The following is a 21,086-nucleotide window of genomic DNA, read 5'->3' as shown; positions in this document are numbered from 1 at the left end:
TTAATAAAAACTAGAATGGCATATAAATAAATTTCTGAATCTGCCATTTCATATGCTAGAAAAAAAAAACGTTTTATTATACTTTATTTTGTGTTTTATTTAAAGTAGCCTACTACTACAATAATACTATTACACTAATAATAATAACACTTCAGTTGTTTTTTGTTTTTTTTTTACAACAAAAGCAAGTTTATTTAATGCCACATAGTTTAAAAGTACTACTATCAGGAATTAAACTTTATTTCTTCAAGACAAAAAGAATATAAATTACAGAGAAACAGAATAAGTTTTTGATTCTTCACATTAATAGGGTTTTGTCTTTTGCAGAAAGCACGCGTCTGGCCCTTTAAATCCCGCTCACTTGACAGACAACCGCACTGACCAATCATAGCGCGTTATTCTCTAGACGTATCCACCCCGCATTTGCAGACGTCATGTAGATCCACACCGACCTACCTTTAGCTTAGCCTTTCAAACTCTTCCTTTATTCAACTAGATGTGTTTGGGAGCTCGCCTGTTCCGGTTGTAATTAAGAAGCTGGAGGTTAATAACGCCGGACAGACAGTTGTGAAGGCTGACTGTTCATCCGACAGCTTTAAACAGCTCTGTGTTTCGTGATAAGGAGTGAATTTCATGCGTTAGCTCGAGCTGATCTACAGAAGAAACAGCAGTCATGGGCTCCAGAGCTTCATCTTTACTCAGAGAGGAGGACATTGAAGAAATCAAGAAAGAAACTGGATGTGAGTAGCTTGTCTGAGTGGATTAATATGGGGTTATAACGAGTAGACATCGCTAGAGAGTTATGGTTGATGATGATGACACATGCGTTAATGTAATACAAAACTGTCTTAATTGGGTAACGTTAGTTGTCATGAAGTACTTTTCGGGAAGTATTTTATGTCCTGTGATGTGATGCATGACTACACTCCATCTAAACTTCTTTAAACAGCATTTGTTCCTTCTTGTGTAGGTATTATTGTGAATTTTCAATGTTTTATTTTTTTATTTTTTACACTAAATGAACACAAGGAAATGTGTTTTAGGAAAGCGTCTCCGAAGGAAGAATGCATGAATGCATACAATTATTTTGTAAGACAATTGATATATACAGTACAGGTAAAAAGTTTGTAAACATTACTATTTTTAATGTTTATGAAAGAAGTTTCTTCTGCTCATCAAGCCTGCATTTATTTGATCAAAAATGCAGAAAAAAAATGTAATATTGTGATATATTATTACAATTTAAAATAATTGTTTTTAAATGTATTATACTTTAAATTATCATTTATTTCTGTGATGCTGAATTTTTAGGATCATTATCACACGATCCTTTAGAAATCATTCTAATATGATGATTCATTATCAAAGTTGGAAACCGTTCTGCTGCGTAATATTTTCTCAGAACATGTGATACTTTTTTAGGATACTTTGATGTATAAAAAGCTGTGTTTTTAAAATATAAATATTTTGTAATAACAATATACACTACTGGTCAGTAATCTTTTTTTTTTTAAATAAAATCAATACTTTTATTCAGCAAGGATGTGTTAAATTGATAAAAAGTGATAGTAAAGAAAATATATTATTAGAATATATATTATTAGAATTTTTTTTTTTTTTTTTTTTTAATAAATGCAGTCCTTTTTAACCTTTTATTCTTCAAATATATTAGACAGCAGAACTGTTACCAACACTCTATAATAAATCTATAATAAATCAGAATATAATAAATCAGATATAAATCAGATACTCTATAATAAATCAGAATATTAGAATGATTTCTAAATGATCATGTGATAGACTGGATGTTACATGTGACACTGAAGGCTGGAGTAATGATGCTGAAAATTCAGCTTTGCATCACAGGAATAAATTATTTTTTTAAAGTATATTCAAATAGAAAACTATTATTTTAAGTTGTAATATTTTTTATTAATTTTTTTGTTTTTTTTCTGTATTTTTGATCAAATAAATGCAGGCTTGATGAGCAGAAGAGACTTCTTTCAAAAACATTAAAAATAGTAATGTTTCCAAACTTTTGACCTGTACTGTATATATACATGTATGTATATTTAAGTGTGTAGGGCTGGGTTGTATATTAAAAGATATCTGATTTGATTATTAGTTTGTGTCATTCATTACTCAAAAATGTACAAAGAAGTCCCTTGTGACTTTTTTTAATGCGTTTAAGTGGTTGTTCATTGCTGTGTTTTGTAATATTGGAGTTATAATAATGGGAAATGCATTAATGTATTTCTTGTGTTCATACATTAAATAATATTGTTCCGTGAAGAACTTTTAGCATCTATGGAATCTTCCCATTGCACAAAAGTTTCCTCAGTCTATTAAAATGTTCTTCACACTAATAAAAAATAAGGGTTCTTTTAAGAACTGTTAACTGAAATGTTATTAGGGAAACCCAAAATTGTTCTTCTATAACATCACGGATTGCATTGATGAAAATAATTTGATTTTAATGTCACCATTTACACCTGCAGCTGTAATTACAGGTTTAGAAAATCTTATGTGAATAATTGGTATGAGGGCCAAGAAAAGCAGCATTTTCCAGTCTCTCAGAGCTTCGGCCTTGTGTACTGATGAACCACAGGGAGAGAAACGTCCACCTCCACAACATCTAGAAATAGACTGGGGATATGCTTTATACATTATTGGGGCTGTATGAGTTATATGTTAGTCTTTATTTTGCAGACCACATAAACCAAGCTCAGAAGGTCCGTAGGCAGTCTTAGATGTTTTGAATAGCTGTTAATAGTTCATCATTTCAAATGCCAAGACTTGTACGCATGTGTGTACATGACCCTTTTTATGTGTTCGTCAGCCCAGATTTTACTACATTCCTTTAAAGCCTCATTAAGTGCTCTCAGACCTGCCAACCTGAACGCATTTTGACCTCAAAGTACAATTTGTCTCTCTAAACTACGCAAAAAAAAGGTTTTTTTTTTTTGCTTGTTTTGCATTTAAATAATTTCTGTGTTTTATTTCTCTCCTAGCAGTCTATAGTTTCTAGTTTCAGTTCAGAGTGGCTCGTGCTCGGCCCGTCAGATGCTCTGCGTGAGGCTGATAGAGATTTAATGTGTTGAAGATGTGCTGTTTTACTTAATGCATAACTTGCATTTCACAGGTATATTCTCCATCTATAAATGTTTTTAAAAAGCCATGGAAATATTTCCATTTTGCTGTCAGAAGTGCATGAGCTTTTGCTTTGCGATTCTCCGCTAAACTCCACAGACTTCATTGAGAACGAGCGCCTAACTCTGACTAAAATATACATTTTGCTGAAATATTTGTAGTTACACAATAAATGTGACATGGGGTAAACAAAATAGCCTTTTTACTCAGTCTGTGCTTTTTATTTTCATTTTTAGTTTAGGCAAGGCAAGTTTATTTATATAGCACATTTCTTACACAATGGTAATTCAAGGTGCTTTACATAAAAGAAAGTAAAATAATCATGAAGAAAAATAATAACAAAAATAAAACAAGCAATTTTAAAACATAAAACAAGCAATTTAAAAACACTGGAAATAATTTAAAAATTGGCTTATTTAAAATGAATTTAAAGCAGTTAAAAATAGAAAATTATTTTACATAGAATACAGTGAATATGTAAAATACAGTGCAATCAGTTCGGACATCGCACAGTGCTCATTCAGTTTTGAGTCTAGATTTAAATGTGACTAATGTTTTAGCACATCTGATCTCTTCTGGAAGCTGATTCCAACTGCGGGCAGCATAGTAACTAAAGGCGGACTCCCCTTGTTTTGTTTAGTAACTTCTACTTTAAAAGGAATATTTTTGTTTTTAGGTTGCAATGTTACACTGTTAGAATATAATGTGATTTTAACCCTTTTTTTGCACATAATATATGCCTACATGCTTACATTCACTTTATTTTAGGGGTGCACGATATATATCGGCCGATGATTAATGCGCATCTCGTCAGTAAAGCCGGTTCTCTAATCAGCGGTAAATTCCAACAGGTGCGCGATTTCACATAGAGCAGCGGTTACTACACGGGGCCGTTGATCACAGACAAGCTGCGCAAATCCACGTTCATTATAAGCTAGAATTGGCGCAGCTTGTCTGTGATCAACGGCCCCGTGTAGTAACCGCTGCTCTATGTGAAATCGCGCACCTGTTGGAATTTACCGCTGATTAGAGAACCGGCTTTACTGGCGAGATGCGCATTAATCATCGGCCGATATATATCGTACTTTATTTGTTTAATCCAAAAACAAAATACAGACATATATAGGCTACCATATACCGCAAATCAGCCATCATATCGCCCAGCCTTATACAGTTTTTTTTTTTTTTCTTCAGTTTTTTTCTTTTTTAAAAAGCATTAAAAAAAAACTAAATAGCAAAAATTAATTAAACAGTTATTGTAAACAGTAATAAACAGTAAACTGTTTACCCCCACTCCACATATCATCAATCCCTCGGCCACCCACCACGCTGATGGTACTCAAAAAAAAATTCCAAGGTTGGCAGGTCTGTGCTCTCCTTCTTGTAATTGTCTTTTTTTTCCTCTTTCCACTCGCGTCCTCCAGTGTGAAAACCTACAGGGCAGAAGCTAGGATTTCACACTGCTTGTCTTTAAGTGATTGAGTTTTAACTCTCGGCTGAACGTCTTAATGTCTGAACGTGGCTAAATTGTGTTGAAGGGAATGAAAAGCAAAAATCCACCACTGTACAGCCCACCATCCAAATAACAGCATTCCTCCAGTAAAGCACGGAGGTGGTGATATCCTGTTATGAGGGTGTTTCTCTGCAGCAGGGACTGGAGCACTTGTCAGGATAGAAGGAAAATGGATGGGGCAAAATCAAATTCTTAAAGAAAATCTGCTGCTCTCTGCCAGAAAGTTGTCAATGACATGACAATGACCCAAAGCATGACTTAAAGTGGAATGACTGCAGTCCACAAACAGTCATCATCAAATTTTCCTATATTTTTAGTTTTTTTATTAGAAATGATAATTATCAGGATCAGCTTTTTTCAACATTTAAGCTTGACAGACTGAGTGTCTAAATAGTCTTGTAAATCCTGTCTACACTGATCTCAAGTTGATGATAACTCTTCCGTGACATACGATGCTCACTATCTCTTGTCTTGTGTTTTAGTTCATTCTGATAAGCTCTCAACCAGTACTGTTAGTCTTATGATCACATCTGTAACTTGAATGTTCACTGTCCTTAACCAGACCTTGCTGTGTTTGTGTGTTCCAGTCTCCCACAGTCAGATCACTCGCCTCTACAGCCGCTTCCACAGTCTCGATAAAGGAGAGAACGGAGCGCTCAGGTACGACGTGCACTGTGTTAGATGAGTTGTTGAGTAATACTGAACTTTAACAGTGATATTTTGAAATACCTTTGGCCCAAGAGGAAGCAGATATTACTCAAGCAGCTGGGTTATGTCTGTATGCTGGCTCTGTTTGATGAACATCCTTTGATCGTCTCGGTTTGGAAGTAATTCAGCGCTCTGGTAAACATTTGCAGTTCACACCAGCCACAGGTTCTCTAAGTTAATACGTTAAGGAATGACTAGATCGGTGTTTGAGTTTTGACTACAAGGAAATACTTTTTTCTGTTACACTGCTAAAAATATGACTTTTATTGTAAATATTCCTTGTAAAAGAGGAAACTCAAGGACAGTTATGAAGCATGTATTTCCTTGTGCCAAATTGTTTGCGTAATGTCCTCTATGTGTGTCCTCATAACTGGAGTGACCTCTGTACACACTATGAGTAAGATCGATCAAAGGTTGTTACAAGGGAGATGAGAAAGCAGTGGCACAGTAGTGATGATTAAAACTTAGTGGTAAATGCAGCATTAATAGTGCATTTATAGCATTTATCACTCACATTGTCCACAATATTTGTGCATTTAAAAAAAAAAATCTATTATATATATATATATATATATATATATATATATATATATATATATATATGTAAAAATATGTGTATATATATATATATATATATATATATGTATGTGTGTGTGTAATGAATTTGGTACTGTTTCTATAATAAAGAATAAAGGATTACAGGGCTCTGAAAATTTCTAAATTCCTGGTAACCCTTCGGGCTGGCATTCTTCTAATCTTGGTAGCCTAAAATGAATTTAACTAGCATGAATAAAAAAGACGTCGGCTGAACTTCACTGCGGACACTGAACTTCACTTCTGTGATTGTATATTTTCTTCAAATAACAAGAGATGTGCAACGGTTCACAAAACTCAGGCTCCGTTCATATTACAGATTTTAAGTGACAGATTGGATAATTTTTCAGGTGAGCAAAAAAAATTGATTCTTTATTTAAATAACATTATTTAAAGACAATTTACTTCGATAGCACAGTAAAAACTATAGGGGTGTAACGATTCACTCAACTCACGATGCGATACGATTCATGATACTGTTTGTTTTCACGATACAATTTTCTCAAAATTTTTTTTTTTTAACAAAATGTGATTTAAGAATTTATAAATGAAAAGGTGTCATTTTATTATTTATAGACAAAATGCTGGACATTTCTTTGTCAAATAATAAAACTTACTTGAAATTTTAAAACAAATCCCAAATCAAATAAATAAATAATACAAATAAAATATACCTTTTCATATAAACAACGACTTTGTCTGTGCTCTTTCCATTTAAAAATCAGAGCCAGCCACTCCTTTAATTACAACGCTAAATACGTATAGATTGTTATTTTGTTGTTTGATTTTGTAATTTTAGGAATAATGAAGAAGATTTAGATTTTTTAGATTTTTGCTACATAAAACATATCTGCATTAAACAAAAACGGCAGACGGGCTGAATGAGAAGCGAATGTCACTCTCTGACAGCAGGTGGCACTTATGGAACAGCAGGAGATGATGGTCAGATGATAATTTTGTGTGTATTTATTTGTCCATTTGCACGCAAGGAGACATGAAAGAGGAATCAATTCTGTGAACCAAATTGTAACAAATTGAATTCTTTGAATAAGCACTTGTATGCAAGACTTAGAAACATGTGCAAATGATCACCTACGATCCATTTCACCCTTACAAGTGAGTGAACAATGCAAATCAAGGAAGGAAAACAGTTATTTTAAATTGTAATAATATTTCAGATTATTCCTGTTTTTACTGTATTTTTGATCAAACAAATGCAGCCTTGTTGAGCATAAAATACTTCTTTCAAAAACAAACCCCCAAACTTTTGTATGGTGGTACCCAACCTCAACCTTGTATTCTGGCTCACTTGGAAACTGACACTTTCGTGCAGTATTTTTGTGGCATGTCTTATGAAACTAAACTCATTCCGTTTACCAAACATGCTGAAGTCACAGTTTGTGTTCTTGTTATAATTGTTTGTTTTAAATGGCAACATCCTGTGTGGTTTGAAACCAGCTGAGATGATGGTTAGTTCAACAAACATCCTCAGCGATATGTTTAGTATAAAAAATTCAACAGTGTTGATGACCTGCTGTACGTGTTGTCACTCTAAACATCCGTCAGACTGAGATAGAGACACAGGCTCTTGTGTTTGAACAATACATAGTCCTCAGAAATCAGGGTGAGGTGTGTGTCCTCTGAATGTGGAGGTCACTCCATGACTTTCCTTGTGCCCGTGAAGGTTACTCCCAGAAATAATCCGTTACTAAACTGCCTTTTCATTATTGTAATGGGATTACAGTTCTAATTGAGCTGTCTGCACCGTAATCATATTCATTATTGCTTATATCAGCCTTATAAAAGTGTAGATGACAAAGTACCATTTTCACAGAATTAGGGATTGGCTTTCCTGCTATATATACACATTACATGATCCAATGTCAAGCTAAGAGCACAGAGAGACGTGTGCAAGCTGAAATAAAAACTTGCTGGCTTAATGTAAAAACCCTAAAATCAAACAAACCATGTCAGGTATTTCAGCAGGATGACCTTTCACTAGGGGAATCTGCTCTTTATTAAAGAAAGGCATTTTATAAGAATAATCGTTGTATTATTTAAAACAGGATGTTCTGTCACGTTACGTCATTACAGAAACTTCCTGAGGAAAACATGGTCTGAATAGAGTAACGTGTGCAAAACCTGAAACTCATCCGAAACGCATAATAACCCCTCCCTCTCTCTCTCTCTTTTTCTCCACTTCAGCCGAGAAGACTTCCAGAGGATTCCTGAGTTGGCCATAAATCCTCTTGGTGATCGGATAATTAATGCCTTCTTCCCAGAGGGGTGAGGAGCGTCTCATAAGACATTTAATACATCAGACTGATCTATTATTGCACCACTAAAGCATACTGCATACACATGGATTGGATTTAATACTTTTTTTTTCTGCTTGTAGAACGAACAAGAAGTATACAGCAAGGTGCATAGATTAAAGAAAACAATGATATATAAGTAAATGGAAAAGAAAGATAAAATTGCTAATATTAAAAGAAGAAATATGTGTCTATATTTCACACTAAAAGCAAAAAAAATATATATATATAATAATAAAATAATTAATCAGTTCAGTTTTGGATTAATAAAATGAATCTTATTTTAACTTTTTTTTTTTTTTTTTTTTTTTGCATTGTGGCATTTTTTTTTTTTTTTTTTTTTTTTATTTATAAATATATATTTACACACAACAGTCTTTTATGCTTACCAAAACTGCATTTATTTAATATAAATACAGCAATATTGTGAAATATTATTACAACTTAGAATAACTGTTTTCTATTTGAATCTATTCTAAAATGTAGTTTAATTTTGTGATGACAGCTGAATTTTCAGCATAATTTCTCCAGTCTTCAGTGTCACATGATCCTTCAGAAATCATTCTAATATGCTGATTTTCTGCTAAATATATTTTTTATGTGATAATTTTTGCAGGATTCTTTGATGTTGATGAAGTTCAACAGAACAGCCTTTATTTGAAATAGATTTTTTTTTATTTGTAACATTAAAAATTGCTTTCCTGTCAATTTTGTTCAATTTAATGCTTCCTAGCTGAATAAAAGTATTAATTTCTTTCAAAAACAAAACTTACTGACCTCAAACTTTTGAACAGTAGTTAAATTCTTTTTTTTTTTTTTTTTTTTTTTTTATGTTACATAAAAATGATTATAAAAATGATGAGTATGGTTAAAAGTGATGAAAATAATGTCACAATGCATTATGGTTTTAAAATGTAAAAGTATCTTTCGTTTTTCTATGCAATTTTTTTTTCTTCTTTTTTGCTTTTGGGAGAAAATCTTTGACCGCTTTCATAAGATTCATCTGGATTTCTCAGAGGGTGTAGTTTCCGTATCAGTGTTTGTGTGAATTTTTGGCTGTAATAATGGTACTGTATTATATAACGTTCAGTAACTTCTGCAAACTCTAGCAGTATTCTGTCGAAACACACAGCATGTGGGTGGAGTCACATAAGTTGTTGGTTTCTTCATGGTTCATTTGGTTTCCAATTTTTGATTGTTACCATGGTCTCAGATTCCTTGATGAAGAAAACATTGTGGTTATGTCAGTGAAAAACTTTGTAAAGCATGAGTCTAAAGTAGGACAGCAGTTTCCGTGTTTAAACATCTGGGAGCTTGTCTGGGGCAGCGTCTGGCCCTGTAGAGATTAAAACCCACATCAGCCACTAGTGTGGATCTTAATAAGCGCAACATCAGTTTTAATGTGTGTGTGTGTGTCTCTGTCTCTCTGTCTCAATTCAATTCAATTCAAATGAGCTTTATTGGCATGACTTGTACAGTATTGCCAAAGCATTGGCCATTACATAGGCAGTGAACAAATAATCAATAAAATCAATCAGTAAACAAATGCATGAATACATTTATAAATCAATAAATAATAAATAAAAATAACAACAAAATAAAAATCATATAAAAAATAAAAAACACACTTGTATGTATTTGTCTCAACATTCAGACTTTAGTTTTGTCCACTGGCTGACTCTCGTAGTTTGTGGCAGGCTGTTACATACTTTGCTGCTGTTGTGATTGAGATTTCTCCCAAAATATGATTCAGTTTCTCTGAATTTGGTAATGCCATAAAATGTGGTTCTAGTTGTTGGAATCTAGTGAAAGTGTCTCACTCTCTGTCTCTCTCTCTCTGTCTCTGTCTCTCTCTCTCTGTGTCTCTCTCTCTCTCTCTCTCTCTCTCTCTCTCTCTCTCTCTCTCTCTCTGTCTCTCTTTTTTTTCTGTCTGTTTTTTTTTTCTGACTCTCTCTCTCTCGCTCTCTCTCTCTGTCTCTCTCGGTGTCTCTCTCTCTCTCTCTCGCTCTCGCTCTCGCTCTCTCTCTCTTTCATGTATCGCAGGGAGGATCAGGTGAACTTTAGGGGCTTCATGAGGACTCTGGCTCACTTTCGTCCTGTGGAGGATAATGAGAAAAACAAAGACCTGACTTCTGGCGAGCCGCTCAACAGCAGGACCAACAAACTCCACTGTGAGTTCAACTCAAACACTTCTCGTGTTAATGTTAAGTTTTTGTTTGTTTTGTGCAGCCATGGTCAATATTACTAATGATAAGAAATTTATCTCGAGCAGCAAATCAGCATATCAGAATGATTTCTGAAGGATCATGTGACTCTGAAGACTGGAGTAATGATGCTGACAATTCAGCTTTGCATCACAGAAATAAATGACATTTTAAAATATATTCAAATAGAAAACAGTTCTTTTCTTTTGTAAAAATATTGCAATATTATTTTTTTACTGCATTTTAAATAATGAATGCAGCCTTGGTGAGCATAAAATATTTCTTTCAAAAACATAAAAATCCAGACTTTTGTAGCATAGTGTACATACAGTATATTTTTGCTAAAACATTTTTAAAATAATGTAGTAGAAATGTTGACAGGGACCTCGGTGAACATTTTTAAATGCTTTAATGATATACACAAATTACTGAATCGGAGTGCAGAATCAATTTGAAGTGATTCGCAGGAATGATTTGAACTTACTATTTCAAATACCATTTTTACTGTTAAATTTATAAAGTCTCAAGACAAGGAATGATTTTAAAACTCATTTAGTGAAATTTAATGGTCAAATAAAATATCTATTTAGGCCTTGTTTACACTGCCAGTTAAATGTGACCTAATTCCAATTTTTATTGCTCATATGTGACACAGATCGGATCTGTTCTATGATAGTGTAAACGGGGAAAAAACGCATGCATTCGGATATTTCTAAATGAGTGGAAATTCGCACGGGCTATTTTGAGCTACAGGCAACAATTTTTTTATATTTATATACATTTTCTGAGAGGATTACATTTTCTCCACTCGCTTCTCGTGCTGACTGTCACCCGAAGTGGATGCATCTGATGGCGTGCGATCCCGATAAATACACACATATACAGAATAACAGTATTTCAGAATTCACGCAAACATAATCTGCTCTGTCTTAAGTGAACGTTTGGGGAACTATTGGGGGAAAATATCTGATGTGTTACTATATTAGATCCATGCATTTACAGTATAGGACGTCTGTGTCATTATCATAATGTTAATCTAACAATAAAAGAGAAGAGGGAATCACTCGCTGCACTTCATTGAACTGCTTTTGTAGTTTTAATAATCAATTTATTTGTAATGAACGCACTTAAGTTTTTTTTTTTTTTTATATTTGATAGTTTTTCGTACATGAATGTTTTAGTTTAGATATAAAATGATAAAGGTAATGCATTATTTGTTTCTTTCTAGGCTATTTGTTCTACTGTTTTTTATTTTATTTTTTGCATCTGTTCTTATTTATAATAGCAAAGATAAAATAAAATAAAAATAGCTGTGTTGTGATTATTAATATAGTAATTAATAATAAGAAAAGATCGAGGACTTCACTAACAACTTCAAATGGGTGTAACTCAGTCATTTTTTGTCCGATTCCAACAAATCATTAATCGTTTTGAAGGTCTTTTAATGGAGAATTTCACCCCCTCCCCCAATATTATTATTATTATTATTTAAATTGCTCATTGTGACTCGTTTTGTCAGCACAAGTCACATTATTCTCATGCAATGTTTCAGATGGCATGGCAAGTGTAAACCCATGATTCTGATATGGGTCACAATTGAAAGAATGTGTAAACGGACAGCCAAAATAATCGGATATAGGCAACAAATCAGAATTGGCCATCAAGACCTGCAGTGTAAACAAGGCCTTAGAAAATACAAATGTAAAAAATATTGACCAACCAGATATTAAGAATGGTAGATTCCATCATAGTAACTTCAAAGCATTTAAAAGCAGGTGAAATGTCATTTCTTAAAGAGCTTGAACTGATCCTGGGTTTAAACTTTCTTACAGTTTTTAATGATGTTCTAAAACATCCTTAGCTGCTCTTAATCTCTGCTTCAGAAATCTGTTCTCTGCTACCAGGCCTTGCAATTAATCTATGCATCTAGCATAAAGTGTTGTGACTTAAAGGGATAGTTCACCCAAAAATGAAAATTCTGTCATCATTTACTCACCCTCATGTTTCAAACCTGTATGAGTTGCTTTCTTATGTTGAACATGAAAGAAAATATTCTGAAGCTTGCTGTTGATTTTATTTTTTGTGTTTAACATTGACTTCCATAGTAGGAAAAAAAAATACTATGGAAGTCAATGGTAACCACCAACTGTTTGATTACCAGCAATCTTCAAAATATCTTCTTTTATGTTCAACATGAAAAGAAAGCAACTGATACAGGTTTGGAACTACATGAGGGTGAGTAAATGATGACAGAATTTTCATTTTTGGGTGAACTATCCCTTTAAAAGCTTTTAATAATATTGTGGTTTTCTCTTATTTCTTTGCAGTCGCTTTCCAGTTATATGACCTTGACAGAGACGACAAGATCTCCAGAGATGAGTTGCTACAGGTAAGAGGATCATGCTTAATGTACAACATAAAAGCTCTGCACCCGGCTCTGACACATGAGACAAAAGAATGTTCTGTACCGTCTGAACAATGAAGCACTGACTCAACTGACCTTGCCATCTGAAACCAGCTATTTATATTCACAGAAGTCACTCTGTTAGAATAGGAAACCCCATTGCAGCTGGATTTCAGAAGATCAGATTCAGGGGATTTTAGGCAGATGATATTTTTACTTTCCTATCAAACATGTAAAATAGAATGAATGCTTGGTATTTCAGGGATATGATATTTTTTTACTTTACTTTCAAACATGGAAATGATTCAACATTTTTTTTCTACTTTTATTTTTAAACCTGGATTTCTCTATGCTTGTAGATTGTACTAGATTTCAAAGAAAACAAACCTATGAAAGTTTTGAAAATATTTTGTGACGTTTTGCAGATGTTCACCATTTATGTAATCAATGAACACTAATGTTAATGTAGCTACAAACTGCTTCTGAATTATCATTACAGTGTGTAATCTTTCCACAAGTCTGTGGGAATGCATATCCTTCTATTGATTTCTGTTGGGGCATATGTATTGCCCTTTATTTGTACCCTGTGAAGTTAATTACACACACATATATATATATATATATATTTTTTTTTTTCATTTATAGTTGGATTTCTTTTTGTTGCATAGTTTTTTGTGACTTTATTCCACTCTGAGGCCATTAGAATTACACATATTTTTTTCCTTAACATATAAAATTATAAACAGCACTTTGCTATACTTAAACAGGTTTGTTGTCCCCAATATAGTAATTGTCCCATTCTTTTTTTAAATAGCCTCTTTGTAAAGCTTCTATACATTTTAATAAATTCACAAATCTGAAAGATAGAGATATTATTAAAAAATAAACTTCAGCCACTAATTTTTAACATTGGAATTCTAACGAAGGATATGCAATGTGACTGATGTACACTGAACAAAATTATAAACGTAACACTTTTGTTTTCCCCCCATTTTTTTCATGAGCTGAACTCAAAGATCTAAGACTTTTCTATGTACTCAAAAGGCCTATTTCTCTCAAATATTGTTCACAAATCTGTCTAAATCTGTGTTAGTGACTTCTCCTTTGCCGAGATAATCCATCCACCTCACAGCTGTGGCATATCAAGATGCTGATTAGACAGCATGATAATTGCACAGGTGTGCCTTAGGCTGGCCACAATAAAAGGCCAATCTAAAATGTGCAGTTTTACTGTATTGGGGGGTCCGGGGGGTCTGTGAACCAGTCAGTATCTGGTGTGACCACCATTTGCCTCACGCAGTGCAACACATCTCATTCGCACAGAGTTGATCAGGTTGTTGATTGTGGCCTGTAGAATGTTGGTCCACTGCTCTTCAATGGCTGTGTGAAGTTGCTGAATATTGGCAGGAACTGGAACATGCTGTTGTATACGTCGATCCAGAGCATCCCAAACATGCTCAATGGGTGACATGTCCGGTGAGTATGCTGGCCATGCAAGAACTGGGATGTTTTCAGCTTCCAGGAATTGTGTACAGATCCTTGCAACATGGGGCCATGCATTATCATGCTGCAACATGAGGTGAAGGTCGTGGGTGAATGGCACTACAATGGGCCTCAGGATCTCGTCACGGTATCTCTGTGCATTCAAAATGCCATCAATAAAATGCACCTGTGTTCGTTGTCCATAACATAGGCCTGAGGATATACCATAACCCGCCACCACCATGGGCCAATCGATCCACAACGTTGATATCAGCAAACCGCTCACCCACACGACACCATACACACTGTCTGCCTTCTGCCCTGTACAGTGAAAACTGGGATTCATCCATGAAGAAATGAAGTGCCAGACGCCATCGAATGTGAGCACTTGCCCACTCAAGTCGGTTACGATGACGAACTGCAGTCAGGTCAAGACCCCGATGAGGATGACGAGCATGCAGATGAGCTTCTCTGAGATGGTTTCTGACAGTTTGTGCATAAAATTCTTTGGTTATGCAAACCGATTGTTGCAGCAGCTGTCCAGGTACCTGGTCTCAGATGATCTTGGAGGTGAAGATGCTGGATGTGGAGGTCCTGGGCTGGTGTGGTTACACGTGGTGTGCGGTTGTGAGGCTGGTTGGATGTATTCTCTGAAACACCTTTGGAGATGGCTTATGGTAGAGAAATGAACATACAATTCAAGGGCAACAGCTCTGGTTGACATTCCTGCAGTCAGCATGCCAATTGCACGCTCCCTTGAAAACTTGCGACATCTGTGTCATTGTGCTGTGTGATGAAACTGCACATTTAAGAGTGGCCTTTAATTGTGGCCAGCCTAAGGCACACCTGTGCAATAATCATGCTGTCTAATCATCATCTTGATATGCCACAACTGTGAGGTGGATGGATTATCTCGGCAAAGGAGAAGTGCTCATTAACACAGATTTAGACAGATTTGTGAACAATATTTGAGAGAAATAGGCCTTTTGTGTACATAGAAAAAGTCTTAGATCTTTGAGTTCAGCTCATGAGAAATGTGGGCAAAAACAAAAGTGTTGCGTTTATAATTTTGTTCAGTGTAATATAAATAGTATGTAATCTTTGTATTACTTTACTAACACTGGTTGGGCCAACACTGAATAGGCCTGGAAATGCCATGATCATGTTTTAATTATTCAGATTTCTAACATTATAGAATGCAGTGTACGTTGCAACTTTGTTTCAGTAGATGATCTTTTTGAACCTCGGGAGATCAGAATTGTTTGATTTCACATGAAACAAGTAATTTGAAAAATGCATGCATAGAGAATTGTAGTCTACTGTTGAGCCACTGGATGGCATCAGATAATGTACAAAAAAAAATAAAACGCACTCAAACTTGCTTGTTTTCTAGGTGCTGAGAATGATGGTAGGCGTGAATATTTCTGATGAGCAACTTGGAAGCATTGCAGACAGAACCATCCAGGAAGCTGACACTAATGGAGACATGTGCATCTCCTTTAGCGAGTTCACCAAGGTAATGAAGTGAAAAAAAAACAAGTGAAAATTGGCTGAAAGTTTACTTGCCTTCAGGACATTCAAAGATGTAAATGAGTTTGTTCCTTCATGGGAACAGACTTGGAGAAATTTTGCATTTTATCACTTGCTTACCAATGGATCCTCTGCAGTGAATGGGTGCCGCCACAATGAGAGTCTAAACAGCTGATTAAAAACATCACAATCATCCACAAGTAATCTGCACGACTCCAGTCCATTATTTAACATCTTGTAAAGTGAGAAGTTGCGTGTTTGTAAGAAACAAATTCATCATAAAGGCGTTTTAACTTAAAACTGTTGTTGCTGGCCAATATAAGTCCATAATCAATAAAAATGCTTCCTCAAGTGGAAAAAGTCCATCTCCTGTTGTCTTCCCATATCAAACTCCACCAAATATTTGTTCAGAACTGTTTTCGCTTGTAAACTGTGCTTGATCTGTGTATATTTCTCTTCTGACTCAGACAAGATTATTTTTTTCACTGGAGAAAGCAAAATTATGGAATTAGCTGGAAGTAATTGTTTGTAGTTAAAAACGTCATAATGATGGATTTGTTTCTTACAAACACACAGCTTTGGGCTTCACAACACGTTAATTGATGGACTGGAGTGGTGTGGATTATTGTGATGTTTTTATCAGCTGTTTGGACTCTCATTCTGACGGCACCCATTCACTGCAGAGCATCCATTGATGGTCCAAGTGATGGAATCCTATTTTTTTCTCTTTTAGGTCAGGAAAGCAACAGGGTCAGAATGACATGAAAGTGATTAAATGATTGTTTGGGGGTAATTTAATTGATTTTCAAAAACCCTTTTTTCGTATCTCAGGTATTGGAAAAAGTGGACGTCGAACAGAAGATGAGCATCCGCTTCCTTCACTGAAAACCAAATGCGTTCTGAACTCTGATTTGAAACCATCAGTGTCAATAGAGCTGAGACACGCCCCTGACTCTTCTCTCTGTGGGCTGATTCATCCTTTATAAACATGATTGTGTTGTCATGGTTACGTTTGTTCCAATCATCTGTCACTCTTGAGTTGCTGTTGCACCAGAAGGGTGGGTCCAGTGCCTTTACTATTCTTTTATCACATATGTTGAAATCATATTTATTCCAGCTGTGAAAGCAGCTAGTTAAAACTTTCCAAATGGGGAAGGTGTCATTCATATTGATACTGATGGATGCTTGCTGTAATGCCCATTTAGTCACCATCTTAAAGGCCAAATCTTATACTTCTATAATTTATAAATGAGTTTCTAAGGAATTTTTTTCATGAGAAACTTTCCTTATCACCTGTGAAAATGATATTTCGCCTACAAAAATACCTCTCAATTCATTTTTTTCTTTTATTGTAAGGGTGTTTTCTTTCTCATAATGGATAATGATTGTAAGTCAACATGTTAGAGGGAGTGAAATGGTTGAAATAAACAGAAGAGAATCAGGTCAGTTGAGTATTTATAATAATAAGTTATTCTACACACCCATTTCTTTTTTTTTTAAAAAACATGTATGCATAGTCAAGTCTCAGTTTTTTTTTTTTTTTAAGGTGAAGCAGTAAAATAAGATCTGTTTAAGCATCCAAATTTGACATGACAACGTTACCCGAAATACTAACCTTAAGCATTAAACAGTAGAGGATGTGTTTCACACTAGCATTTTTGTGAACTCAAATTATGCACATTTCATCTGATCTATATCTTACAATTCTTTTGCCTGGCAGATGATAACAGTCAAAATCTGTTAGACTTGCATTTTAAGGAAGGACTCGAGATATAGAGGGACCAGAATATAATAGAAACTTGTGCTGCATGGGCTCTTTTAATTTAGACTGGAAAACAAACATCTGCCTAACAACGGGAAAAAGTCACTTCGAAACCCTAAGCAACCCCATAGTATTTTGCACAGCCAAACACCACTCACTTCCTTCAGAAAGTGTACAAATTTTTGCAGTTCTCTATAACGGTACAGAAATTACGTGCGCCACCTTTTCAGCTCTTGTTCATTCAGTGAAGTCCGTTTCTAAATTAACCAGTGGTTTAATGTTGGCTTTGATTTGTTCTCCTTGATGCATGTTCTCAGAGTTGTCTTGCATCATTGTTTATAAGAAGTGTACTTGGAATCGAAAGTCACAGCCCTACTACATCACTGTGCTGTTCTCTCAGTTATTCAACCGTTGACTGAACACTTAATTCGATCAGGGTGGCAGCAACAGTCTGTTGCATTTTAACGCTTTTTGTCTTTGCTTTATATATGAACATAATCAAAGTTCCGTGCCTGTGTCCTTGACGGATATAAACACTGATTATTTGATTATCAATGCTACAATTAAATCCACCTGTCATTCACAGGTGCTTGAAATTCTGCAGAGCTTCTTGCGGATTCTTGCTTTATGTACAGATTTCTTAAAGGGGACTTCGGATGCCCATTTTCCACAAGTTGGTATGATTCTTTAGGGTCTTCATGAAATTTTGGTAACATACCTTGGTTAAAATTCCTCAGTGGTCGTGTAAAACGACACCCTTTTTACCTGGTCAAAAATAGTTTAAAGCGACTCGTTTTGGTGCATGTCTCTTTAAATGCTAATGAGCTACTGCTCACCCCACCCTTCTCTTCCGTGGGGCGTCTCCTCACAAGACACCGGAATATATCTTTATAAGTCTCCGAGGTGGTCTTACTCCAATAGCTGTCTATCTATGTAGAAACTAGGGATGTAACGATTAACTGTGAGCCGTCACGATCCTAATAGGCTGAGATGCCAAATAAATCATGATACAATTGGAGTAGGAGTTTATATGAATGTATCTCTAAAGGGGAACTCGCATGTCTTTAGAAAAGTTTACGTGGTATTTTCTTTTCATCTTGCCTCTGAACAATTCATATTAAAGGAGCGTTCATTACAGCAGTAACCCAGGAAACTCTGTATCATTGCTGTTCATAAGCGCCACCTGCTGTCAGAGAGTGAATTTGCGTCTCATTCAGTTCATCTGCTGTTTCGCTCAGATGTGATTTTTGTAATATAGTTTCACAAAACTAAAGTCAGACCATTCTGTTTTAGCTTCAAATTTCGAAATTATACAGTCTAATTTAGATTAAAAACTATTCATGCTGCATGTGTGCTGCATATTTGTTTGGATCATGATTAAAAACCAGTGGTTGCCTCGAATTTTAAATGAAATGAGCACAGACAAAGCCATTTCTGTTATTTGTGTAACTTGCTTGTTTGTTTTAAAAGTTAGATTTCAATCTCACAAAGAAACGTGCAGCAATAGCCTAATAAAATGTCACCTTTTCATTTACTGTATAATGTCTTCAATCTCATTTTGTAAAAAAAATCATGAGAAAATCAAATCGTGAATCGAGCCGTGATTTGAGTGAATCGTTACATCTCTAGTAGAAACTGGCTGGAAATTGAAACGGTTCACTGGATCGTTTCACACTCAGACAGCCCTTAACAAACTGGCTGTGTGTATTCTTTTGAGCTTTTCTGAGCTTGCAGACACTCCAGAATCCTAAATTAATGCAAAACTTCAAAAAAAAGAGTGAAAATTACATCCGATGTCCCCTTTATTTAAGTCTGACTTTTAAATAAGCTTTCTTGAGAACAATTAAAGGAACTCATTCAGTGTAATATTCATGATGTACACTTAAGATGTGGATTCTGTGATTTAATTGTGTATGATTTTGATTCAAATAAAAAGTGCCATGATTCCCTGGTGTTTTGTCATGCAGCTGTCTCTGGTGTAGTCCGGTCTGCAGGCTGAACAAACTCGGAGAAATTGTGAATACAGTTGCATGTTCATAATGAAAGCAAGCTTTCCTAGGATGTAAATCAGAATTTTAGGTGTGGGTTTTAGAGCGCTTCCATCATTAAGAAAGCTATGCCAGTTGAGCTATGAAGTTGTCTGAGCTAATATTTTGAGAAATTTCACAGATGGATGATGTTCTGTGTAATTTCCTTGGGTGTAGCTAGTGAAAGAGTAACAGATGACAGCACTTATAAAAATTTTAATACAATTCTAAATATTTATCAAGACCAATACTTCCAATACCAATACTGATAACTCTATTAAATTGATTTATTTTTCTGATTTGTATGTGTAAAATTGGTAATTATAACTATTTTACATTACATTAAAAGCTGCTATCATTAACAGTAAAATAGCAAAGTATGAGACAAAAAAATCCAATCAATCTGAGAAAAACATTTTCATGTTTTTGTTTTTTAATTGTTGTGGGTTCCATATACTACTATTAAAATGAGGTCAAACTATAACTTGTTTAAAAAATAGTAAATTGTACCTATTGCAAATAGCAAACAGAAGCCTATAACAACATTGACCAAAAATAAGAGAATAAATATGATAAAACAAATATTTTAACATTTGTATTCAATATTTTCATTTTGTGAATAAATTTATATATATATTTCACAAATTAAACCTTTAAAATGCTTACAAATAACATTTGGCAGAGGTTGAGTGATTAAAAAACGAGTCCTATTTCTACACAAATATGCAACACTTTACACTTAAAATTTATGATGGGCACTCATTTCTCTAGTCTACAAAAACTGACATTGCAGTAGATTTTTTTCTGCTTTTTTAAGCATTTCCTAAGACTATTGAGGAGACATCAACAAAGCAGACTCCCGGTGATCTACTAATGTTCCCAATTCATCAGCTGTCCTGTGCCAGAGATGTTGTAAACTGCCCCATTTATGCATCTTTGTCTTTGCCCTTCTCACATTCACACTCTTGCCCTCTGTGAAACACAGCGATATGCCCGTAATCAATATTCTTTTGTCTCCAGTTTTCACATTTACATGTGAAAAACAATCCACCCATCAACATCAGGCTTTCTTCTTCACTACTCATCGCTGCCTGTGTAGTGGCAATCTATAAATGTTACAAAAGTGTAAAAACAACATTTACAGACTCACTTCATTCAAAAACTAAATTATTTAATCTGTTTTGTGAGACAAGTTAAAATCTTCATGCATCAATAAAGTTTGTGATGATTATTATGTTTTTAATAAATACTTGGAAACGATTTCTATTTGAAACAAATGCTATTCTTTTTTTTTAATTATTCATCAAATAATCCTGAAAAAAGGTGTGAATCTGAATCACAGGTTCTAAAAAATATATATATTTATATTAAGCAGCACAACTGTTTCCAACATTGAT

At 34.7% G+C, this 21,086-nt stretch overlaps 1 protein-coding gene across 1 annotated transcript; it reads left to right on the top strand.

The window, feature by feature from the left end:
• Positions 1 to 416: 416 nt before the first annotated feature.
• Positions 417 to 19,614, top strand: chp1 (calcineurin-like EF-hand protein 1). The gene is made up of 7 exons (XM_042769458.1): positions 417 to 740; positions 5,251 to 5,323; positions 8,171 to 8,251; positions 10,324 to 10,451; positions 12,812 to 12,873; positions 15,764 to 15,886; positions 16,732 to 19,614. Exons 1-7 carry the CDS (start codon positions 674 to 676, stop codon positions 16,783 to 16,785), a joined length of 588 nt encoding a protein of 195 aa, XP_042625392.1. The 5' UTR covers positions 417 to 673; the 3' UTR covers positions 16,786 to 19,614.
• The last annotated feature ends 1,472 nt before the right edge of the window (positions 19,615 to 21,086 follow it).

The sequence above is a fragment of the Cyprinus carpio genome, chromosome A13 (assembly GCF_018340385.1).
Source record: "Cyprinus carpio isolate SPL01 chromosome A13, ASM1834038v1, whole genome shotgun sequence".
NCBI classification, from domain to species: domain Eukaryota; kingdom Metazoa; phylum Chordata; class Actinopteri; order Cypriniformes; family Cyprinidae; genus Cyprinus; species Cyprinus carpio.
This window is presented reverse-complemented; position numbering and strand designations above follow the sequence as displayed.